Genomic DNA, 23,029 nt, shown 5'->3' with positions numbered 1-23,029 from the left:
ACCAAAGTATTTAAACCTCGGGTCGTCTTCTCAAGGAATTGCAGGGAGGTATGATTTATTATTGGTTATGTAAAACAGTATATTTTTGGGTTTTTGGAAATAAGGGGCAAGTAATTTAAATGACAAGGAAAATAAATTGATAATAATAAAAATCTCTTGGCAAGGTATAAGAAATCGAAGTCCTATCCTAGTTATCCTTATCAGGTGTGATGAGAATTGGATTCTGCTCCCACTTTTAATTAACCCTTGCTAAACAAAGGAAAGTCAAGTGGACAAATTAATTTGATCCTCAGGTCCTAGTCAACTCCTATGGAGAGACTAGAGTTATTGGAGTGCAAATTAACTAGCAAAGAATTCCAATTTCAATCAATAGCTGAGTTGATAACTCAAGTGTTATAAATTACTTAACCAAGTCCAAAAGGAGAAAATAAATCTAATTTGAATTGAAAGCATTCATAAATAGAATAAAACAATCATAAACTGAAATACCTTAAATTGTATTAAATAGAATATTCAAATCTTAACATGGAAAATTCATAAGCCAAATTAGGAACATTAACAAGTAAAAGTATTGGAATAAATAAAAGTAGAAAATAAATTAAAGGAATATTGAACCTGTGATTGAAGAAGCAATCCTAAAATAAGAGAAATCCTAATCCTAAATCCTAAGAGAGAGGAGAGAACCTCTCTCTCTCTAAAACTACATCTAATCCTAAAAGTGTGAATATTGTATCTATTACTAAGTTGTTCTACGTATATCCTTTTGATTCCTCCATTCTCTGGCTTATATTCTGTGTTTCTGGTTTGGATTTGGGCCGAAAAAAAGGGTTCAGAAATCGCTGGGAGCGTTTTCTGCAGATTCTTGTACGTGGTGTCAGTCACGCGTTCGCGTAGGTCACGCGTTCACGTCATCTGGGATTTTTCCTTGTCATGCGTACGCGTCATTTGCGTTCTGCTCAAGGCGCGCGTCCGCGTCGTCCACGCGTTCGCGTTGCTGCATTTTCGCACTAGGCACGCGTTCGTGTCGTCCATGCGTTCGCGTTGCTGCCTTTTCTTCAAAACTCCATTTTTGTGTTTTCCTTCTATTTTTGTATGTTTCCTTTTTGTCCTTTAAGCCATTCCTGCCCTATGAGATCTAAAAATACTTAACACATAAATCACGGCATCGAATGATAGTAAAGGGTAATTAAAATTAATATTTTTAAAGCATAGAAATCATGTTTTTCACATATATCATAATATAAGGAAGGAAAAGTAAAACCATGCAATTTACATGAATAAGTGGGTGAAGGGTTGAATAAATCACTTAAATTGAGCACAAACTACATCATAAAATATGGGTTTATCAGTTAGCTTAGATGAGTGAGAGTGTTCATGATTTAAGTGTGGAAAAGTTGGGTTTGAAAATATTTGGTTTGGGAATTGAGTATGTTAGACTTTTCTATGAAAATGTGAAAAACAAATGTTGAGAACATGTTCATGCATTCAATATCTTAATCATATGTATTGAGAAAAACAAAATAAAAGAAAAAAATAAAAAAAAGGGAGAAAAAGAAAAGAAAAAAAATAAGCAATAAAAAGGGGACAAAATACCCCAAAGTAAATAGTGATAGCAATGCATATGTACTGATGCCATGGCATTTTGGCCAGTTTCACTGACCTTTTCTTTACTGTTTTTAAGGTAGTTTCATGCATTTTCTTAGGAAATAAGCTAGTTTTGGGTAGATATTCACTTACATCTTGATTCAAGCATACATTGTGCACTTTACATGATTTCATGAGAATTTTGCATGAATTATATGATAAATTGGATGATGCATGATCCCATGATTAAGAGCAAGACTTTGATGCACTTTGTTTGATTGATTTCAGGCCAAAAGAAGAAGAGAAGAAGCCACGTTAGTTGCTACGTTAGTTACACTAACGTGGACACTAACGTGGAAGGAAGGAAAGCCCCAACGTTAGTGAGAAAAGTTAGTGGCATTAACTTTGAAGAAAGGAAATGGAGCCAACGTTAGTGACACTTAACATTATCACTAACGTTGGACCAAGCTCATAAATGGCCACGTTAGTTGCCACGTTAACTTAGTTAACGTGGCCTCTAACGTTAAGAAGTAAAGGGGAAGCCAACGTTAGTGACATTCAACGTTATCACTAACGTTGGCTAAGTCACAATAAGCCACGTTAACTCCCACGTTAACCTAGTTAATGTGGAAGCTAACGTGAAGAAACAAGGTGTTCGACAACGTTAGTGACACCAAACATTGTCACTAACGTTGGAAGGAACCCACACAAGCCCCAATAAGCCACGTTAACTCCCACGTTAACCTAGTTAATGTGGAAGCTAACGTGAAGAAGGGAGGTGATCGCCAACGTTAGTGATACCCAACATTGTCACTAATGTTGGAATGAGCCCACACAAGCCACTATGAGCCACGTTAACTCCCACGTTAACTTAGTTAACGTGGTAGTTAACGTGGGCAAAAGTCCCACCTGGCAGCCTGACCATGCCTTCTTCAAACACGCATAACTTGAGCCACAAAGCTCCAAATGAGGTGATTCTAGTGGCATTGGAAAGTAGGATTCCAGAGCTTTCCAAGCATATATGGCACTATATGGTTGACACTAAATTTGAGGGAGAAAACCTGCGCCGAATGTGCAAAGATGAACATGGTATCAACCTGTTGTAAGGCCAGCTGACCTCTTCACATTCCAAGAAGTGTAACTCGAGTTGTAGAGCTTCAAATGATACACTTTCAAGAGCATTGGAAAGTAGACATCCAGGGCTTTCCAACAATATATAATAGTATGGGGTGGACACTAATTTTGAGCTTTCGAAATTGGCAATAATGAAGCCCTGATCGCTAGCGTTATTGGCACTCAAGTTTTTCATTAACGCTAGCAACTATGCCAGCGACCATGTCCACTTCAAAGGAGCATAACTTGAGCTACAGAGGTCCAATTGAGATGATTCCAGTTGCGTTAGAAATCTGACATTCAGAGCTTTCCAAGGATATATAATACACTATAGTGGGTATGAAATTGGAGCACAAACAATAGGCATCTTTTAAGCCCCAAAAACACCAACTGGGCAGCAAGTGCAACGTTAGCCACAATAACTTTAGCACTAACGCCACACTTGTAGCGTTAGTGTGGCTAACTTTAGCACTAACTTTAGCACCTGGACCTCAACTTAACTCACTTCTCTCTCAAGTCCACTTCAAAGCTTAAGCAAGCAAGCCCACAATTGTCAACTAATCAAGGCCACAAGAAGCATCTAGAATAGGAATTTTCATTTAATTGTAATTTGCTTTTAATTTCATTTTGTAATTTAGGAGAGCCTATATAAAGGCCTTAGGTTTTACATTCAAGCCATCTTGGAAAGGGGAGGCTGGAAATTCTGGAATGGGGGATTGAAGAGGGGTCTTCGGACTCCTTCCCCTCACACACTTTTCCTTCTCTTTCTTTTAGTTGTAATTTTCATTTATGAATGTTGAATTTTCAATTTCAGTTTGAATCTTCATCTTTACTTTTCTTCACTTTCTTTCTTTTCTATTTTTGTAGAGCAATGATCAACTAACTCTTTACATTGGGTTAGAGAGCTCTATTGTGATTCAATGGATTAAGTGTAGTTCTTATTCTTCTTCTTCTTTCTTTCCTCTTGATTTTACTAGAGAGCTTTCGATCTTCATCCAATTGGGTAGTTATCTTGGAAAAGAAACTATTCATACTTGAATCTCTTCTGAACCTTGAAAGAGGAATGAAGAGATCATGCTAGAAATGCTTTCTCATGCTGGACCAAATTGGGTGTGGATGGATATGTGACTATAATCCTCCAACACTTGATTTGGGAAATGCATGTGGTATAATCAGTGACCATACTTCATCTCTTCTCGTGAGCAATTGATCAAGGAATTGGCTATTGATCAAGATTTGAGAGATCGAATTACAAGGAATTGTAATTCGATCACTTAAGATTGCCAAGGAGATCAATGAATGCATTGATTGAGGAAGAGATGAGAATGAACTTGATCCGGAGGATTGCAATATCTCTTGATCCCAATGTTCATTTTATTTTTAGTTCTTACATTTACTTTTCTTGCCATTTTACTTTTCTGCACTTTATTGCTCTCTTTACTTTTATGCCATTTACATTTCCTTATTGCTTATCACTCCAATTTGATTCGTCTAACTAGGATAATCAATTAATCATTGATTGCTTAATCCGTTAATCTCTGTGGGATTCGACCTCACTCTTTTGTGAGTTGTTACTTGATGACAATTCGGTATACTTGCCGAAGGGAGATTTGTTGAGAGACAAGTTTTCCGTGCATCAAGTTGATGGCGCCGTTGCCGGGGATTAATTGTGATTAACAAACTACCGGTTGATTGATTTACTAGATTAGACACTTTTCTTTTGTCTTTATTTTCTTTTGCTTCTTTATTTTCTTTTGCTAACTAACTGTTTGTGATATTGCCTCACTGGGAATTTCCTCATCTGTGACAATGGAGATTCCAATTTCTTTTGGTGATTATTGTTTGAGACAGAGCTTTCTGCAAGAAAGAAAGGAGCATCCATCATATTTTAGTCAATCATATTTCATGGAAAACTCTCCACCACCACATAATGATTCACATTACTATGCTCATGGTGGGTGGGAGTATCAAGAATATGAAATGGGATACTTTCCAGAGTCACAAAATGGTCCATATTTTGGTGAAATTAATCACTACTCAAGTTGTGGCTCGGAAGATCATAATCAAAGAGATTTCACTCATTCATACCCCATTCATCAAGAGCCATCACCTCTCAATTATACAACCTCACCTCCAAGTTTTACATGCCTAAATTCTTCATCATTTGAGTATGCCTCAGCACAAAAGTCTATCCCAAATCCATACAATTCATTTCACCATCCACAAAACTCAATCCACTACCCACAAGAGTCATACCACTTTCAGAACACACAACCACAAAACAACCAATACCATTCACAAGCCAACCCCGCCCAACCATTACAATCTACCCAACCTCTTTTAGATAAACTTGCTAGGGTGGAACTCATCATTGAAGAACTCAGAAAAAGTAGAGTAGAGGAGAGACTCACTAGGATAGAACTCCTCCTTGAAGAAATAATAAAAACAATCGAAGAGGAGAAAATAGCAAAAAGGGACCATGAAGAAAAATTGAGGGAGAATGCACAACTCTATTCTGAAGAACAATTCATTGAAGAGCTGAGATCACAAAGAGAGACCACTTCACTCTCTCCAGAAACAGAGGAGTTCATTCAAAGGTCAAGAATAAGGGAGGAAGTCAATCAAGGGAACCCACACTCCAACGAAACAGAGAGTTATATAGAGGGTGAGTTCATTGAACCACCAATTCAAGAAGTTCTTGATGAAGAGGATGCTCCACCCATCATACAATACCCAAATCCTGAAATCAAGGTGGTAAAGGCAATCAACATGAACACTAACAAAAGGATAGTGACCAAGAAAAGAAGGACAATATTCATGAGGAAGAAAAGGTCAACCAAAAGCCATCCCACCCCTACCCCAACAAGCAAGTTTACTCAAGCTAACAACAGAAGAAGGCTTGCTGGGGAGAGGCACTCAAAACAAGGGGCATTAACTGGCTCCTCTTTCCTCTTGAGGTCATTCCTCTTAACAAACTGGAAGAAGAGGAAGAAAGTCGTGAACAACATGTCAAGCTAATGACATTAAAAGAGCGCTTGTTGGGAGGCAACCCAACCGTAGGTAACATTTCCTTGCTTTGCTTAGTTTACTTTCAATAATTTGGCATATGATTGTACTCTAAGTTTGGTGTTGCCATGCAACAATTTGAATTTCAATCTTCACTGGGTACTTGCAACATTCTAGATTGACAGTGGCACACTAAGTTTGGTGTTGCCACTTAACTTTCATACAAAGTACCATGCCAACACCACTTATTAATGCAATCAAAATGCCTATGTTTGTATCTCTTGTGTCTTTATTGTACCCTTAACCTTGCTTGCTGAAAAACATGCATACTCACACTTCATTCTAAGACATTCATGATCCATCATGGACCCCGTCACCACTGTTTTAATTATTGCCTGAGTATAAGCAATCATTCTATGTCTGGTGTGGGAAGGGAAAGAATAGGAGGAAAAGGGCAACAACAATGAACATAAAATACAAGGTGGTAAAGTTCCTTTCTCCTCTTACTTATTTCCAGCACTTTAATTTGCATGATTGTCTTCTATGTTCTTTGTATGTATGTGTGCTTTCTCCTTGTGAATAAGCATGTCAATTCTGTCTTTTAAACTTTTTAAGGCTGTGTTTTCTAGTTTGAATGTCATTACTGCATCCTTACTTTGCTTACTAGTATGCGTGTCCCTTTTGAATCAAATGAAAAGAGAATGAGTGTTTTATAAAAGACCAGAGTAGAGTTCATACTATGGAGTAAGTTCCTGAGTTTGTGGTGTGGTAATAAGTTAGCTAAGTTGGTTCAACCATAAGGTGGGAAGACAACTATCTGTCCTGAATCATATGCTTTGAACACACCCCATGAGACTAGCTAAATAAGAAGATCCTAATAAGAAAAAGGGAAAGAACAATAAAGGTTGAAAAATAAAAGAAAAAAAAGAGTAAGCAATAAGGCTAGGCACCAATGGTTTTAATCTTGAGGCATGTGTCTGTGGTGCTCCTGTATGAGGGATCTACTTGGATGAATAAGCTCTTAGGGGTGCCTTATCACTTGGTAACTTGGGTTAACTAACTCGGGATTATCAGCTGAAAGTCCACTATCAAGAGTAACCCTCACTACAGAGCATTTAGTAACCCAAAGAGGTGCTGGACACCAAGGTCTCAAGAAAAGAAAATAAATAAACTATGTGCCTGTGGTCTGTATGTATGGGGGAGAGACTTGAGCAAGTAAGTCCTTAGGGGGTGCTTCAACACCTAGCACCTTGAACCAACTGGTTCGGGAGTGTTGGCTGAAAGCTTATTTTAAAGAGTTGCCCCCTTACAGAGCACTTAGCTTAAGAACAAAAATAAGCCCTGAAATGACAACAAAAGGATCAATGAATAAAAGTCTCAAGAATGCAATCACAGTGAGTATTCTAGGACATGATAAAGGTCTGAAAGCCAGGAATGAACCTAAGTTGCTATGCATGAAACCACCATAAAATCAGGGACATGACTTCCACAAGAATGACTCATTTCTCTTGGCATTCCATTCATCATTCTCTTGTTCCAGTACTTGCTTAGGGACAAGCAAGCTTTAAGTTTGGTGTTGTGATGCCAGGGCATTTTGGCCAGTTTTACTGACCTTTTTTTTACTGTTTTTAAGGTAGTTTCATGTATTTTCTTAGGAAATAAGCTAGTTTGGGGTAGATATTTACTTACATCTTGATTCAAGCATACATTGTGCACTTTACATGATTTCATGAGAATTTTGCATGAATTATATGATAAATTGGATGACGCATGATCCCATGATTAAGAGCAAGACTTTGATGCACTTTGTTTGATTGATTTCAGGCCAAAAGAAGAAGAGAAGAAGCCACGTTAGTGGCTACGTTAGTTACACTAACATGGGCACTAACGTGGAAGGAAGGAAAGCCCCAACGTTAGTGAGAAAAGTTAGTGGCATTAACTTTGAAGAAAGGAAATGGAGCCAACGTTAGTGACACTTAACATTATCACTAACGTTGGACCAAGCTCATAAGTAGCCACGTTAGTTACCACGTTAACTTAGTTAACGTGGCCTCTAACGTTAAGAAGTAAAGGGGAAGCCAACGTTAGTGACATTCAACATTATCACTAACGTTGGCCAAGTCACAATAAGCCACGTTAACTCCCACGTTAACCTAGTTAACGTGGAAGCTAACGTGAAGAAACAAGGTGGTCGACAACGTTAGTGACACCAAAAATTGTCACTAACGTTGGAAGGAACCCACACAAGCCCCAATAAGCCACGTTAACTCCCACGTTAACCTAGTTAACGCGGAAGCTAACGTGAAGAAGGGAGGTGATCGCTGATGAGCGGATAATTTATACGCTTTTTGACACTGTTTTCAGTATGTTTTTAGTAGGATCTAGTTACTTTTAGGGATGTTTTCATTAGTTTTTATGTTAAATTCACATTTCTGGACTTTACTATGAGTTTGTGTGTTTTTCTGTGATTTCAGGTATTTTCTGGCTGAAATTGAGGGACTTGAGCAGAAATCAGATTCAGAGGTTGAAAAATGACTGCTGATGCTGTTGGATTCTGACCTCCCTGCACTCAAAGTGGATTTTCTGGAGCTACAGAACTCGAAATGGCGCGCTTCCAATTTCGTTGGAAAGTAGACATCCAGGGCTTTCCATCAATATATAATAGTCCATACTTTGGCCAAGAATTGACGACGTAAACTGGCGTTCAACGCTAGCCTTCTGCCCAAATCTGGCGTCCAGCGCCAGAAAAGGATCCAAAACCAGAGTTGAACGCCCAAACTGGCACAGAAACTGGCGTTCAACTCCACAAATGGCCTCTGCACGTGCAACACTTAAGCTCAGCCCAAGCACACACCAAGTGGGCCCCGGAAGTGGATTTATACATCAAATACTTACTCATGTAAACCCTAGTAGCTAGTTTATTATAAATAGGACCTCTTACTATTGTATTAGGCATCTTTGGATTACCTTATGATCCTTTGATCACATTTTGGGGGCTGGCCATCTCGGCCATGCCTGGACCTTCACTTATGTATTTTCATACGGTAGAGTTTCTACACTCCATAGATTAAGGTGTGGAGCTCTGCTGTTCCTCAAAGATTAATGCAAAGTACTACTGTTTTCTATTCAATTCTTCTTATTTCTCTTCTAAGATATCCATTCGCACCCAAGAATGTGATGAAGGTGATGATTATGTGTGACGCTCATCATCCTTCTCCCTTATGAACGCGTGCCTGACAAACACTTCTGTTCTACATGAATTAAGCTAGAATGAGTATCTCTTAGATCTCCTAACCAGAATCTTCGTGGCGTAAGCTAGAATGATGGCGGCATTCAAGAGAATCCGGAAAGTCTAAACCTTGTCTGTGGTATTCTGAGTAGGATTCAATGATTGAATGACTGTGACGAGCTTCAAACTCGCGAGTGCTGGGCGTTAGTGACAGACGCAAAAGGAGGGTGAATCCTATTCCAGCATGATCGAGAACCGACAGATGAATAGCCGTGCCGTGACAGGGTGCGTGAGCATATTATTCACTGAGAGGAGGGGATGTAGCCACTGACAACGGTGATGCCCTTGCATAAAGCCAGCCATGGAAAGGAGTAAGACTGATTGGATGAAGATGGCAGGAAAGCAGAGGTTCAGAGGAACGAAAAGCATCTCCATTCGCTTATCTGAAATCCCTACCAATGATTTACATAAGTATCTCTATCCCTATTTTATTATATAATATTCGAAAACACCTTTATCATTTTATATCCGCCTAACTGAGATTTACAAGGTGACCATAGCTTGCTTCATACCAACAATCTCCGTGGGATTCGACCCTTACTCACGTAAGGTATTACTTGGACGACCCAGTGCACTTGCTGGTTAGTTGTATCGAAGTTGTGACAGACTGTAAAACTAGATCAGAGTATCTGGCCTAAGAAGCCATTACCAGAGATCACAATTTCGTGCACCAAGTTTTTGGCGCCGTTGCCGGGGATTGTTTGAGTTTGGACAACTGACGGTTCATCTTGTTGCTCAGATTAGGTAATTTTCTTTTTATTTTATTTTCTTTTCAAAAATCTTTCAAAAATATTTTCAAAATATATTTTTCTTCAGAATTTTTAAGAATGAATTCCAGTGTCTCATGATGATTCGTTGAATCCTGGCTGGCTGTAAGCCATGTCTAATTTTTGGACTGGGGTTTCAACTTACCATCACAAATGAAGAGATTCTCACACACTTAGTTGTTCTATACATGAAAAGTATCCATATCTGCTGAAGCTTGGCTGGCCATTGGCCATGTCTAGTGTTTTGGACTGGAGCTTTCATTGAAAGCTTGGCTGGCTAGTGAGCCATGTCTAATTCCTGGACTGAAGCTTTAGACTAACATGGCAAGATTCCTGGAATTCATATTAAAAATTTTGGAATCCTTATTTTTTTTCTTTTTCATATAATTTTCGAAAAAAATCCAAAAAAATTTAGAAAACCATAAAAATCAAAAAAAATATTTTGTGTTTCTTGTTTGAGTCTTGAGTCATATCATAAGTTTGGTGTCACTTGCATATGCATCCTGCATTTTTCGAAAATATCATGCATTCATAGTGTTCTTCATGATCTTCAAGTTGTTCTTGGTAAGTCTTCTTGTTTGATCTTGATGATTTTTTGTTTTGTGTCTTATCATGTTTATCATATGCATTCTTGAATTCTTAGTGTCTAAGCATTAAAGAATTCTAGGTTTGGTGTCTTGCATGTTTTCTTCGCATTAAAAATTTTTCAAAATTGTGTCTATGATGTTCATCTTGACATTCAAAGTGTTCTTGGTGTTCATCTTGACATTCATAGCATTCTTGCATGCATTCATTGTTTTGATCCAAAAATTTCATGCATTGCATAATTTTCATGTTTTTCATAAAAATTTCAAAAATCAAAAAAATTATCTTTCCCTTTTTCTCTCATCAAATTCAAAATTTGGATTGACTTTTTCAAAAAAAATTTTAAAAATCAAATTGTTCTCATGAGTCAAATCAAATTTTCAATTTGAAAATCTTATCTTTTTCAAAATCTTTTTCAAAAATCAAATCTTTTTCAAAATTTTTAGTTATTTTCGAAAATTTCAAAAATCTTTTTCTTATTTTTATACCAAATTTTCGAAAATAACATAATCAATTAATGTTTTGATTCAAAAATTTGAAGTTTGTTACTTGCTTGTTAAGAAAGATTCAAACTTTAAGTTCTAGAATCATATCTTGTGATTTCTTATGAATCAAGTCATTAATTGAGATTTTAAAAATCAAATCTTTTTCAAAACTAACTTCAATCATATCTTTTCAAAAATATCTTCTTATCTTATCTTTTTTTTAAAAATATCTTTTCAAAATATCTTTTCTAACTTCCTAACTTCTTATCTTTTCAAAATTTGTTTCAACTAACTAACTAACTTTTTGTTTGTTTCTTAACTTTTTCAAAACTACCTAACTAACTCTCTCTCTCTAATTTTCGAAAATATCTCCCCCTTTTTCAAAAATTTCTTTTTAATTAACTAATTATTTTTATTTTTATTTTTTATTTCAAAAATTTTCAAAAATTACTAACATTTTCCAAAAACTATTTTCAAAAATCACTAACTCTTTTTCAAAAATATTTTCGAAAATTCCCCCTCTCCCATCTCATTCTATTTATTCATTCATATCCTAACATCTCATCTCACATCTCTTCCATTCGTACAGTTGTGTTTCCTCCTTTACATCACATTCTTTGTCTCCCCCTCTTTTCTTCCACTCACAAAGGGATCCCTATACTGTGGTATAAAGGATCTCTATTATTATTATTATTTTTCTGTGTCTTCTTCTTTGTCATATGAGCAGGAGCAAGGACAAGAACATTATTGTGGAAGCAGATCCAGAACCTGAAAGGACTCTGAAGAGAAAATTAAGAGAAGCTAAAATACAACAATCCAGAGATAACCTTTCAGAAATTTTCAAACAGGCAGAGGAGATGGCAGCCGAAAATAATAATAATGTAAGGAAGATGCTTGGTGACTTTACTGCACCTAATTCCAATTTACATGGAAGAAGCATCTCCATTCCTGCCATTGGAGCAAACAACTTTGAGCTTAAACCTCAATTAGTTTCTCTAATGCAGCAGAACTGCAAGTTTCATGGACTTCCATCTGAAGATCCTTTTCAGTTCTTAACTGAATTCTTGCAGATATGTGATACTGTTAAGACTAATGGAGTAGATCCTGAAGTCTACAGACTCATGCTTTTCCCTTTTGCTGTAAGAGACAGAGCTAGATTATGGTTGGATTCTCAACCTAAAGATAGCCTGAACTCTTGGGATAAGCTGGTCACGGCTTTCTTAGCCAAGTACTTTCCTCTTCAAAAGCTGAGCAAGCTTAGAGCTGATGTTCAAACCTTCAAACAGAAAGAAGGTGAATCCCTCTATGAAGCTTGGGAAAGATACAAACAGTTGACCAAAAAGTGTCCTTCTGACATGCTTTCAGAATGGACCATCCTGGATATATTCTATGATGGTTTATATCAGCTATCAAAGATGTCACTGGACACTTCTGCAGGTGGATCCATTCACCTAAAGAAAACGCCTGCAGAAGCTCAAGAACTCATTGACATGGTTGCTAATAACCAGTTCATGTACACTTCTGAAAGGAATCCTGTGAGTAATAGGACGCCTATGAAGAAGGGAGTTCTTGAAGTTGATACTCTGAAAGCCATATTGGCTCAGAATAAAATATTGACTCAGCAAGTCAATATGATCTCTCAGAGTCTGCATGGAATGCAAGCTGCATCCAACAGTACTCAAGAGGCTTCTCCTGAAGAAGAAGCCTATGATCCTGAGAACCCTGCAATAGCAGAGGTAAATTACTTAGGTGAACCTTATGGAAACACCTATAACTCAACATGGAGAAATCATCCAAATTTCTCATGGAAGGATCAAAAGCCCCAACAAGGCTTTAATAATGGTGGAAGAAACAGGTTTAGCAATAGCAAGCCTTTTCCATCATCAACTCAGCAACAGACAGAGAACTCTGAACAAAATGCTTCTAATTTAGCAAATCTAGTCTCTGATCTATCTAAGGCCACTGTAAGTTTCATGAATGAAACAAGGTCTTCCATTAGAAATCTGGAAGCACAAGTGGGCCAGCTGAGTAAAAGGATCACTGAAATCCCTCCTAGTACTCTCCCAAGCAATACAGAAGAGAACCCAAAAGGAGAGTGCAAGGCCATTGACATAAGTGCCATGGCCGAACCTGTGAGGAGAGGAGAGGACGTGAATCCCAAGGAGGAAGACCTCCTGGGACGTCCAGTGACCAATAAGGAGCTTCCCTCTGAGGAACCTCCTTATGCCCTTCATGAGCTCTGATGAGTATTTCTCTTCTGAAGAGAATGAGGATGTTACTGAAGAGCAAACTGCCAAGTTTCTTGGTGCAATCATGAAGCTGAATGCCAAATTATTTGGCATTGATACTTGGGAAGTTGAACCTCCCTTGTTCATCAATGAACTAAGTAATCTGGATCAACTGACATTGCCTCAGAAGAGACAGGATCCTGGAAAGTTCATAATACCCTGTACCATAGGCACCATGATCTTTAAAGCTCTGTGTGACCTTGGTTCAGGTATAAACCTCATGCCCCTCTCTGTAATAGAGAAACTGGGAATCTATGGGGTGCAAGCTGCTAAAATCTCACTAGAGATGGCAGACAGCTCAAGAAGACAGGCTTATGGACAAGTAGAAGATGTATTAGTAAAGGTTGAGGGCCTTTACATACCTACTGATTTCATAGTCCTGGATACTGGAAAGGAAGAGGATGAATCCATCATCCTAGGAAGACCTTTCCTGGCCACAGCAAGAGCTGTGATTAATGTTGACAGAGGTGAAATAGTCCTTCAATGGAATGAGAACTCCCTTGTATTCAAAACTCAAGGATCTCCCTCTGCAACCATGGAGAGGAAGCTTGAAAAGCTTCTCTCAAAGCAGAGTCAACCAGAGCCCCCACAGTCAAACTCTAAGTTTGGTGTTGGGAGGCCACAACCAAACTCTAAGTTTGGTATTGAACTCCCATATCCAAACTCTAAGTTTGGTGTTGGAGAGTCTCAACAAAGCTCTGCACATCTGTGAGGCTCCATGAGAGCCCACTGTCAAGCTATTGACATTAAAGAAGCGCTTGTTGGGAGGCAACCCAATGTTTATCTAATTCTTATTTTTATTGTTTTTCATGTTTTCTTAGGGTCATGATCATGTGGAGTCACAAAATAAATATAAAAATTGAAAACGGAATCAAAAACAGCAGAAGAAAAATCACACCCTGGAGGAGCATCTGTCTGGCGTTCAAACGCCAGAACAGAGCATAGTTCTGGCGCTGAACGCCCAGAATGGGAGCATCCTGGCGCTGAACGCCCAGAACAAGCATGGTTCTGGCGTTCAACGCCAGAAATGGCAGCAAAGGGGCGTTGAACGCCCAAAATGGGCACCAACCTGGCGCTGAACGCCCAGAGTTGTGTGCAAGGGCATTTTACATGCCTAAATTGGTTTAGGGATGTAAATGCCTTGACACCTCAGGATCTGTGAACCCCACAGGATCACCTCAAGATCTGTGGACCCCACAGGATCCCCACCTACCTCATCATCTCTCTTTCCATTCATGATCATCCCTTCTGTTATCCATCTACCACTCACATCCATACACCCACTACCTTCAAAATTCAACATCTCTCCCACCCAATCCCACCCATATGGCCGAATACACACTTCCATCCATCTCCTCCATATCTTCTTCATTCTTTCTTCTTTTGCTCGAGGGCGAGCAACATTCTAAGTTTGGTGTGGTAAAAGCATAGCTTTTTTGTTTTTTCCATAACCATTGATGGCACCTAAGGCCAGAGAAACCTCCAGAAAGAGGAAAGGGAAGACAAAAGCTTCCATCAAGGGTCTATAGCTCAGTGGTAGAACATTTGACTGCAAATCAAGAGATCCCTGAGATACCTCAGGGGATACATTTTCTTCCACACAATTATTGGAAGCAACTAAGGGTGGAACATCAAGAGCACTCCATCATCCTTCATGAAATCAGAGAAGATCTAAAAGCAATGAAGGAGGAGCAGCAAAGACAAGGAAGAGACATAGAAGTGCTCAAGGACATCACTAAGGTGGATTCATTCCTTGTTCTTACTTTCTCTGTTTTTCGTTTTCTATGTTATGTGCTTATCTATGTTTGTGCCTTCATTACATGATCATTAGTAGTTAGTAACTTTGTCTTAAAGATATGAATGTCCTATGAATCCATCACCTCTCTTAAATGAAAAATGTTTTAATTCAAAAGAACAAGAAGTACATGAGTTTCGAATTTATCCCTGAACTTAGTTTAATTATATTGATGTGGTGACAATGCTTCTTGTTTTCTGAATGTATGCTTGAACAGTGCATATGTCTTTTGAAGTTGTTGTTTAAGAATGTTAAATATGTTGGCTCTTGAAAGAATGATGACTAGGAGACATGTTATTTGATAATCTGAAAAATCATAAAAATGATTCTTGAAGCAAGAAAAAGCAGCAAAGAACAAAGCTTGCAGAAAAAAAAAGGGCGAAAAAAAAATATAGAAAAAAAAATAGAAAGAAAAAGAAAAAGCAAGCAAAAAGCCAATAACCCTTAAACCAAAAGGCAAGGGCAATTAAAAAGGATCCCAAGGCTTTGAGCATCAGTGGATAGGAGGGCCTAAAAGAATAAAATCCTGGTCTAAGCGGCTAAACTAAGCTGTCCCTAACCATGTGCTTGTGGCGTGTAGGTGTCAAGTGAAAACTTGAGACTGAGCGGTTAAAGTCAAGGTCCAAAGCAAAAAAAGAGTGTGCTTAAGAACCCTGGACACCTCTAATTGGGGACTTTAGCAAAGCTGAGTCACAATCTGAAAAGGTTCACCCAATTATGTGTCTGTGGCATTTATGTATCCGGTGGTAATACTGGAAAACAAAGTGCTTAGGGCCACGGCCAAGACTCATAAAGAAGCTGTGTTCAAGAATCATCATACTGAACTAGGAGAATCAATAACACTATCTGAACTCTGAGTTCCTATAGATGCCAATCATTCTGAACCTCAATGGATAAAGTGAGATGCCAAAACTATTCAAGAGGCAAAAAGCTATGAGTCCCGCTCATATGATTGAAGCTCTGTTTCATTGATAGTTTGGAATTTATAGTATATTCTCTTCTTTTTATCCTATTTGATTTTCAGTTGCTTGGGGACAAGCAACAATTTAAGTTTGGTGTTGTGATGAGCGGATAATTTATACGCTTTTTGACACTGTTTTTAGTATGTTTTTAGTAGGATCTAGTTACTTTTAGGGATGTTTTCATTAGTTTTTATGTTAAATTCACATTTCTGGACTTTACTATGAGTTTGTGTGTTTTTCTGTGATTCAGGTATTTTCTGGCTGAAATTGAGGGACTTGAGCAGAAATCAGATTCAGAGGTTGAAAAAGGACTGCTGATGCTGTTGGATTCTGACCTCCCTGCACTCAAAGTAGATTTTCTGGAGCTACAGAACTTGAAATGGCGCGCTTCTAATTGCGTTGGAAAGTAGACATCCAGGGCTTTCCAGCAATATATAATAGTCCATACTTTGGCCAAGAATTGACGACGTAAACTGGCGTTCAACGCCAGCCTTCTGCCCAAATCTGGCGTCCAGCGCCAGAAAAGGATCCAAAACCAGAGTTGAACGCCCAAACTGGCACAGAAACTGGCGTTCAACTCCACAAATGGCCTCTGCACGTGCAACACTTAAGCTCAGCCCAAACACACACCAAGTGGGCCCCGGAAGTGGATTTATACATCAAATACTTACTCATGTAAACCCTAGTAGCTAGTTTATTATAAATAGGACCTCTTACTATTGTATTAGGCATCTTTGGATTACCTTATGATCCTTTGATCACATTTTGGGGGCTGGCCATCTCGGCCATGCCTGGACCTTCACTTATGTATTTTCATACGGTAGAGTTTCTACACTCCATAGATTAAGGTGTGGAGCTCTGCTGTTCCTCAAAGATTAATGCAAAGTACTACTGTTTTCTATTCAATTCTTCTTATTTCTCTTCTAAGATATCCATTCGCACCCAAGAACGTGATGAAGGTGATGATTATGTGTGACGCTCATCATCCTTCTCCCTTATGAACGCGTGCCTGACAAACACTTCTGTTCTACATGAATTAAGCTAGAATGAGTATCTCTTAGATCTCCTAACCAGAATCTTCGTGGCGTAAGCTAGAATGATGGCGGCATTCAAGAGAATCCGGAAAGTCTAAACCTTGTCTGTGGTATTCCGAGTAGGATTCAATGATTGAATGACTGTGACGAGCTTCAAACTCGCGAGTGCTGGGCGTTAGTGACAGACGCAAAAGGAGGGTGAATCCTATTCCAGCATGATCGAGAACCGACAGATGAATAGCTGTGCCGTGACAGGGTGCGTGAGCATATTATTCACTGAGAGGAGGGGATGTAGCCACTGACAACGGTGATGCCCTTGCATAAAGCCAGCCATGGAAAGGAGTAAGACTGATTGGATGAAGATGGCAGGAAAGCAGAGGTTCAGAGGAACGAAAAGCATCTCCATTCGCTTATCTGAAATCCCTACCAATGATTTACATAAGTATCTCTATCCCTATTTTATTATATAATATTCGAAAACACCTTTATCATTTTATATCCGCCTAACTGAGATTTACAAGGTGACCATAGCTTGCTTCATACCAACAATCTCCGTGGGATTCGACCCTTACTCACGTAAGGTATTACTTGGACGACCCAGTGCACTTGCTGGTTAGTTGTATCGAAGTTGTGACAGACTGTAAAACTAGATCAGAGTATCTGGCCTAAGAAGCCATTACCAGAGATCACAATTTTGTGCACCAATCGCCAACGTTAGTGACACCCAACATTGTCACTAACGTTGGAATGAGCCCACACAAGCCACTATGAGCCACGTTAACTCCTATGTTAACTTAGTTAACGTGGTAGTTAACGTGGGCAAAAGTCCCACCTGGCAGCCTGACCATGCCTTCTTCAAACACGCATAACTTGAGCCACAAAGCTCTAAATAAGGTGATTCTAGTGGCATTGGAAAGTAGGATTCTAGAGCTTTCCAAGCATATGTGGAACTATATGGTTGACACTAAATTTGAGGGAGAAAACCTGCCCAAAAGTGCAAAGATGAACATGGTATCAACCTGTTGTAAGGCCAGCTGACCTCTTCACCTTCCAAGAAGTGTAACTCGAGTTGTAGAGCTCCAAATGATGCGCTTTTAAAGGCATTGGAAAGTAGACATCCAGGACTTTCCAATAATATATAATAGTATGGGGTGTACACTAAGTTTGAGCTTCAGAAACTGGCAATATTAAAGCCCTGATCGCTAGCGTTATTGGCACTCAAGTTTTTCATTAACGCTAGCAACTATGCCAGCGACCATGTCCACTTCAGAGGAGCATAACTTGAGCTACAGAGGTCCAATTGAGGTGATTCTAGTTGCGTTTGAAAGCTGACATTTAGAGCTTTCCAACGATATATAATACACTATAGTGAGCATAAAATTGGAGCACAAACAAGAGGCATCTTTTAAGCTCTAAAAACACCAACTGGGCAGCAAGTGCGACGTTAGCCACAATAACTTTAGCACTAACGCCACACTTGTAGCATTAGTGTGGCTAACTTTAGCACTAACTTTAGCACCTGGACCTCAACTTAACTCACTTCTCTCTCAAGTCTACTTCAAAGCTCAAGCAAGCAAGCCCACAATTGTCAACCAATCAAGGCCACAAGAAGCATCTAGAATAGGAATTTTCATTTAATTGTTATTTGCTTTTAATTTCATTTTGTAATTTAGAAGAGCCTATATAAAGGCCTTAGGTTTTACATTCAAGCCATCTTGGAAAGGGGAGGCTGAAAATTCTGGAATGGGGGATTGAAGAGGGGTCTTCGGACTCCCTCCCCTCACACACTTTTTCTTCTCTTTCTTTTAGTTGTAATTTTCATTTATGAATGTTGAATTTTCAATTTCAGTTTGAATCTTCATCTTTACTTTTCTTCACTTTCTTTCTTTTCTATTTTTGTAGAGCAATGATCAACTAACTCTTTACATTGGGTTAGAGAGATCTATTGTGATTCAATGGATTAAGTGTAGTTCTTATTCTTCTTCTTCTTTCTTTCCTCTTGATTTTAATAGAGAGCTTTCGATCTTCATCCAATTGGATAGTTATCTTGGAAAAGAAACTATTCATCCTTGGATTTCTTCTGAACCTTGAAAGAGGAATGAAGAGATCATGCTAGAAATGCTTTCTCATGCTGGACCAAATTGGGTGTGGATGGATATGTGACTATAATCCTCCAACACTTGATTTGGGAAATGCATGTGGTATAATCAGTGACCATACTTCATCTCTTCTCATGAGCAATTGACCAAGGAATTGGCTATTGATCAAGATTTGAGAGATCGAATTACAAGGAATTGTAATTCGATCACTTAAGATTGCCAAGGAGATCAATGAATGCATTGATTGAGGAAGAGATTAGAATGAACTTGATCCGGAGGATTGCAATATCTCTTGATCCCAATGTTCATTTTATTTTTAGTTCTTACATTTACTTTTCTTGCCATTTTACTTTTCTGCACTTTATTGCTTTCTTTACTTTTATGCCATTTATATTTCCTTGTTTCTTATCACTCCAATTTGATTCGTCTAACTAGGATAATCAATTAATCATTGATTACTTAATCCATTAATCTCTGTGGGATTCGACCTCACTCTTTTGTGAGTTATAACTTGACGATAATTCGGTATACTTGCCGAAGGGAGATTTTTTGAGAGACAAGTTTTCCGTGCATCATGTACTGTACTCAAAATTGGGATGCATGAAGATGTGGAAAACATAGTTAATGGGTAGTTAGATTTTGTATGTTGATTACATGGATTGTCTTAAGTTAGGTAGAAAGTTTAGGTGAATCAAGGATTCAGATTTTAATCCACTTGACCAAATACAACCCTACCTTGACCCTAATCCCATTACAACCCTTAAAAGACCTCTTGATATGTGTATTTGTGCATTAAATTTTTGTTGATTGGTAGAAGAAGAGCAAGCCTTAGAAAGCAAGGTTAGTAGAGAATTGAGAGAATCCAGCCTTAAACACTTGAGTGATTAGAGTGTGCATACTTCCGGTGAGGGTTTGATGCTCGATTCTTTGTTCCCGGCTTTCACGAGCTTTCTTCTTGCAAGTCTATGTGTACTTCATTTTATGATTTGAATTAGTGAGATTCAGTTCATATTTATTTTTGGAAGGTTTATTTACTTTTAACTAAGTAGATAAAAAGAATTTTGCATTTAGTTGCATTCATATAGATAGGTTACATTTCATAAATTCTACCATCCCTCTTTACTCTTCTGGTTCTCTTGAGCTTAGCAATTACCCCTGACTAACGAGATGCACTCTCAAGCTATAGCTCAATACTATCCGGGTCAGGACTCGTAAAGAACTCATGTAGAACAGGGGTCATACTTTCGTTCCACCCCAAATTCATAAGGATGAAGAACGACAATAGATTATAGAATAGAATCAAACATCGATTGAAGTAGAAAAGTAATTGCATTAATCCATTGGAATTTGAAGAGCTCCTAACCTTAACCTAGGAGGTTTAGTTACTCATGCTGTACAAAAAATACAGAGAAAGTAATGTGTCTATGCTTCTCCCCTCCTGGGAGGCATAGTCCTCAGGAGGAAGGAAGTTCCTTATTTATAATGAAAACTCTAAGACTAAACCTAAAAGATATTGTTTTTTATTAAAAATTACAAAAGGGAAATAAAATAAGCTAAGAAGTGCTAAAATCCACTTTGGGGCCCAGTTGGTGAGTGTTTGGGCTGATGTCTGGCGTTCAAATCAAGTTCTGGGCATTTTCTGCTCCCTGGCTAGCGTTAAATGCCAGTTTGGGCGTTCAACTTAGAGGGTTGGTCCTTCTTGGGCGTTGAACGCCAGAAAGGGTGTAAGTTGGGCGTTCAACGCCCGTTTTGGGTAGTCCTTTCTAAATAAAAGTATAGACTATTATATATTTCTGTAAAGTCTAGAAGTTAGCCTTCCAACCCTGTTGAGAGCGCATCAATTGGACCTCTGTAGCTCCAGAAACGCTCGTTCGAATGCACAGAGGTCAGGATCTAACAGCATCTGCTATCCTTTCTGTGCCTTTGAATCAGACTTTGCCAAAACTTACCAAATTCACCCAAAAATCACCTAAAATCATAGAAAACCACAAAAACTCAAAGTAGCATCCAAAAAGTAATTTTTGCACTAAAAACTACTAAAACATAATAAAACCTAACAAAATATACTAAAAACACTAAGAAAATAGTACCAAAAAGTGTATAAAATATCCGCTCATCAGAGGTAGAAAGAAAGGATCTATATACAAAAGTTTAAGATTTGAGACAAGATGTGTTAATAGAAGCTAATCGGAGTAAGTTCTCGATTCATCCAAGAAGTACCAAAAAGTATCATGATCTAACGAAGAAGTTCTGGTGGCCGGGAAGGAAGAACGATGTAGCATTGTAGTTTCAAAGTGTTTAACCTGACAGAAAGTAAAAATTAAGTATCAAAAACCGTCCAAAACCCTACAACCTTTGGAAATTCTACAATGGAAGTGGCAAAGTATCGCAATGGATTTCGTGTCAAGATTGCCAAGGACTCAGGCTGGATTTGATGAAGTTTGGGTGATTGTGGATCGGTTGACGAAGTCAGCTCACTTTTTGTCCATCCAGATGAATTATACTTTAGAGGAGCTAGCACGCTTGTACATTAAGGAGATTGTAAGACTGCATGGTGGACCGACCACCATAATCTCTGATAGAGATCCTCGTTTCACTTCGAGATTCTGGAGAGCTTTCCAGAAAGCATTTGGAACTCAATTAAGTTTAAGTATGGTGTACCATCCTCAAACAGATGGTTAATCAGAGAGGACGATACAAACCCTAGAAGATATGTTGAGGGCTTGTGTGCTGGATTAACTGGCCAGTTGGGATCGGTATATGCCGCTATTGGAGTTTGCGTACAACAACAGTTACCATGCGAGCATCAAATTGGCTTCGTATGAGGCTCTGTATGGAAGAAAGTGACAATCTCTATTGTGTTGGTATGAAGACAGAGAATCAAGTTTATTGGGGCCTGAGTTAGTAGCTGAAACCACAGAATAGATTAAGAAAATCCGAGATAGATTGCTTACTACTAAAAAATGCTAGAAAAGCTACGCCGAGCAGAGACAGAAACCTTTAGAATTCGATGAGGGAGATCATGTATTCCTAAGGGTTACTCCAACAATAGGAGTGGATAGTGCGATCAAAGCAAAGAAATTGAATTCTCGTTATATCGGTCTGTTTCAGATTCTAAAGAGAATTGGATCAATAGCATATTGGATAGCTCAACCGCCACATCTTTCGAACTTGCACGACGTATTTCACGTGTCGCAACTTCGGAAGTACACTTCTGATGCCAGCCACATTTTAGAACCTAAATCAGTTCAATTGAAAGAGAATTTGACGCTTCAGGCAACTTCGGTTCGAATTGATGATACTAGTATTAAACAGTTGCGCGGAAAGAAAGTGGCACTAGTAAAACTTGCTTGGAGTCGGGCTGGAATTGAATAACACACTTAGGAACTCGAATCCGAAATGAGAAAGGACTATCCACACTTGTTTTCAGGTAACTGAATGCGAATTTTGAGGACAAAATTCTTATTTAGGTGGATAGGATGTAAACCCCGAGTAATTAATAAATAATTAGCCAATAAATTAATTATTAATAAAAAAAATTAGAAAACTAAATTTTATTAATCTAAAGAGGTAAAAATATTAAAAATATGAATTTCGACACTAATTCTAAAAGTTTTAGCCTAAAACCGGGCCAATGAGCCGAACCAGTTGGATCAGGCCTAAGACCCAACATATAAAGCACCAAACTTAGCCATCTTCCTTCCTCATTTCCATGGAGGCACGCCGAAAGGGAAGAGAAGAAACCTCAAACCCTAGCTCCAAATTCAAATCCACTTATCTTTCGATTTTGAGCTCCGATCATCGCACCATTTGCGGCCATGAAACCATCACGTCGAGCTCTACAAAACTCACCAAACAAAATGGTAATTACCTTGCTATTTCTTACTCAGTATTCTTTCTTGTAATTTCAAAAATTTGGGCTTTGATTTTGGGAGATTATGTGATTTTGGTGTTATAGGATTGAATTACCTTTTGAAACTTGCCGGGTCTTGTCCCAAACAATCGGGGGTAAGGTGGAAAAC

General features: G+C 38.5%; 1 protein-coding gene and 1 non-coding gene across 2 annotated transcripts; one reads left to right on the top strand and one right to left on the bottom strand.

Annotated features, from left to right (window-relative positions):
• Positions 1-12,082: 12,082 nt before the first annotated feature.
• LOC112760590 (small nucleolar RNA R71) lies at positions 12,083-12,190 on the bottom strand. Its single transcript, XR_003181023.1, has one exon. It is a non-coding gene; the product is annotated as a small nucleolar RNA R71 (small nucleolar RNA).
• A 9,208-nt stretch (positions 12,191-21,398) lies between these two features.
• LOC112757301 (uncharacterized) lies at positions 21,399-22,382 on the top strand. Its single transcript, XM_025805896.1, has 2 exons — positions 21,399-21,452; positions 21,978-22,382. The coding sequence occupies exons 1-2, from the start codon at positions 21,399-21,401 to the stop codon at positions 22,380-22,382; spliced, it is 459 nt and encodes a 152-aa protein (XP_025661681.1).
• Positions 22,383-23,029: the final 647 nt, after the last annotated feature.

This window comes from Arachis hypogaea, chromosome 16, assembly GCF_003086295.3.
Source record: "Arachis hypogaea cultivar Tifrunner chromosome 16, arahy.Tifrunner.gnm2.J5K5, whole genome shotgun sequence".
NCBI classification, from domain to species: Eukaryota; Viridiplantae; Streptophyta; class Magnoliopsida; order Fabales; family Fabaceae; genus Arachis; species Arachis hypogaea.
Note: the sequence above shows the minus strand (reverse complement) of the source record. Positions and strands in the feature narration are given on the sequence as shown.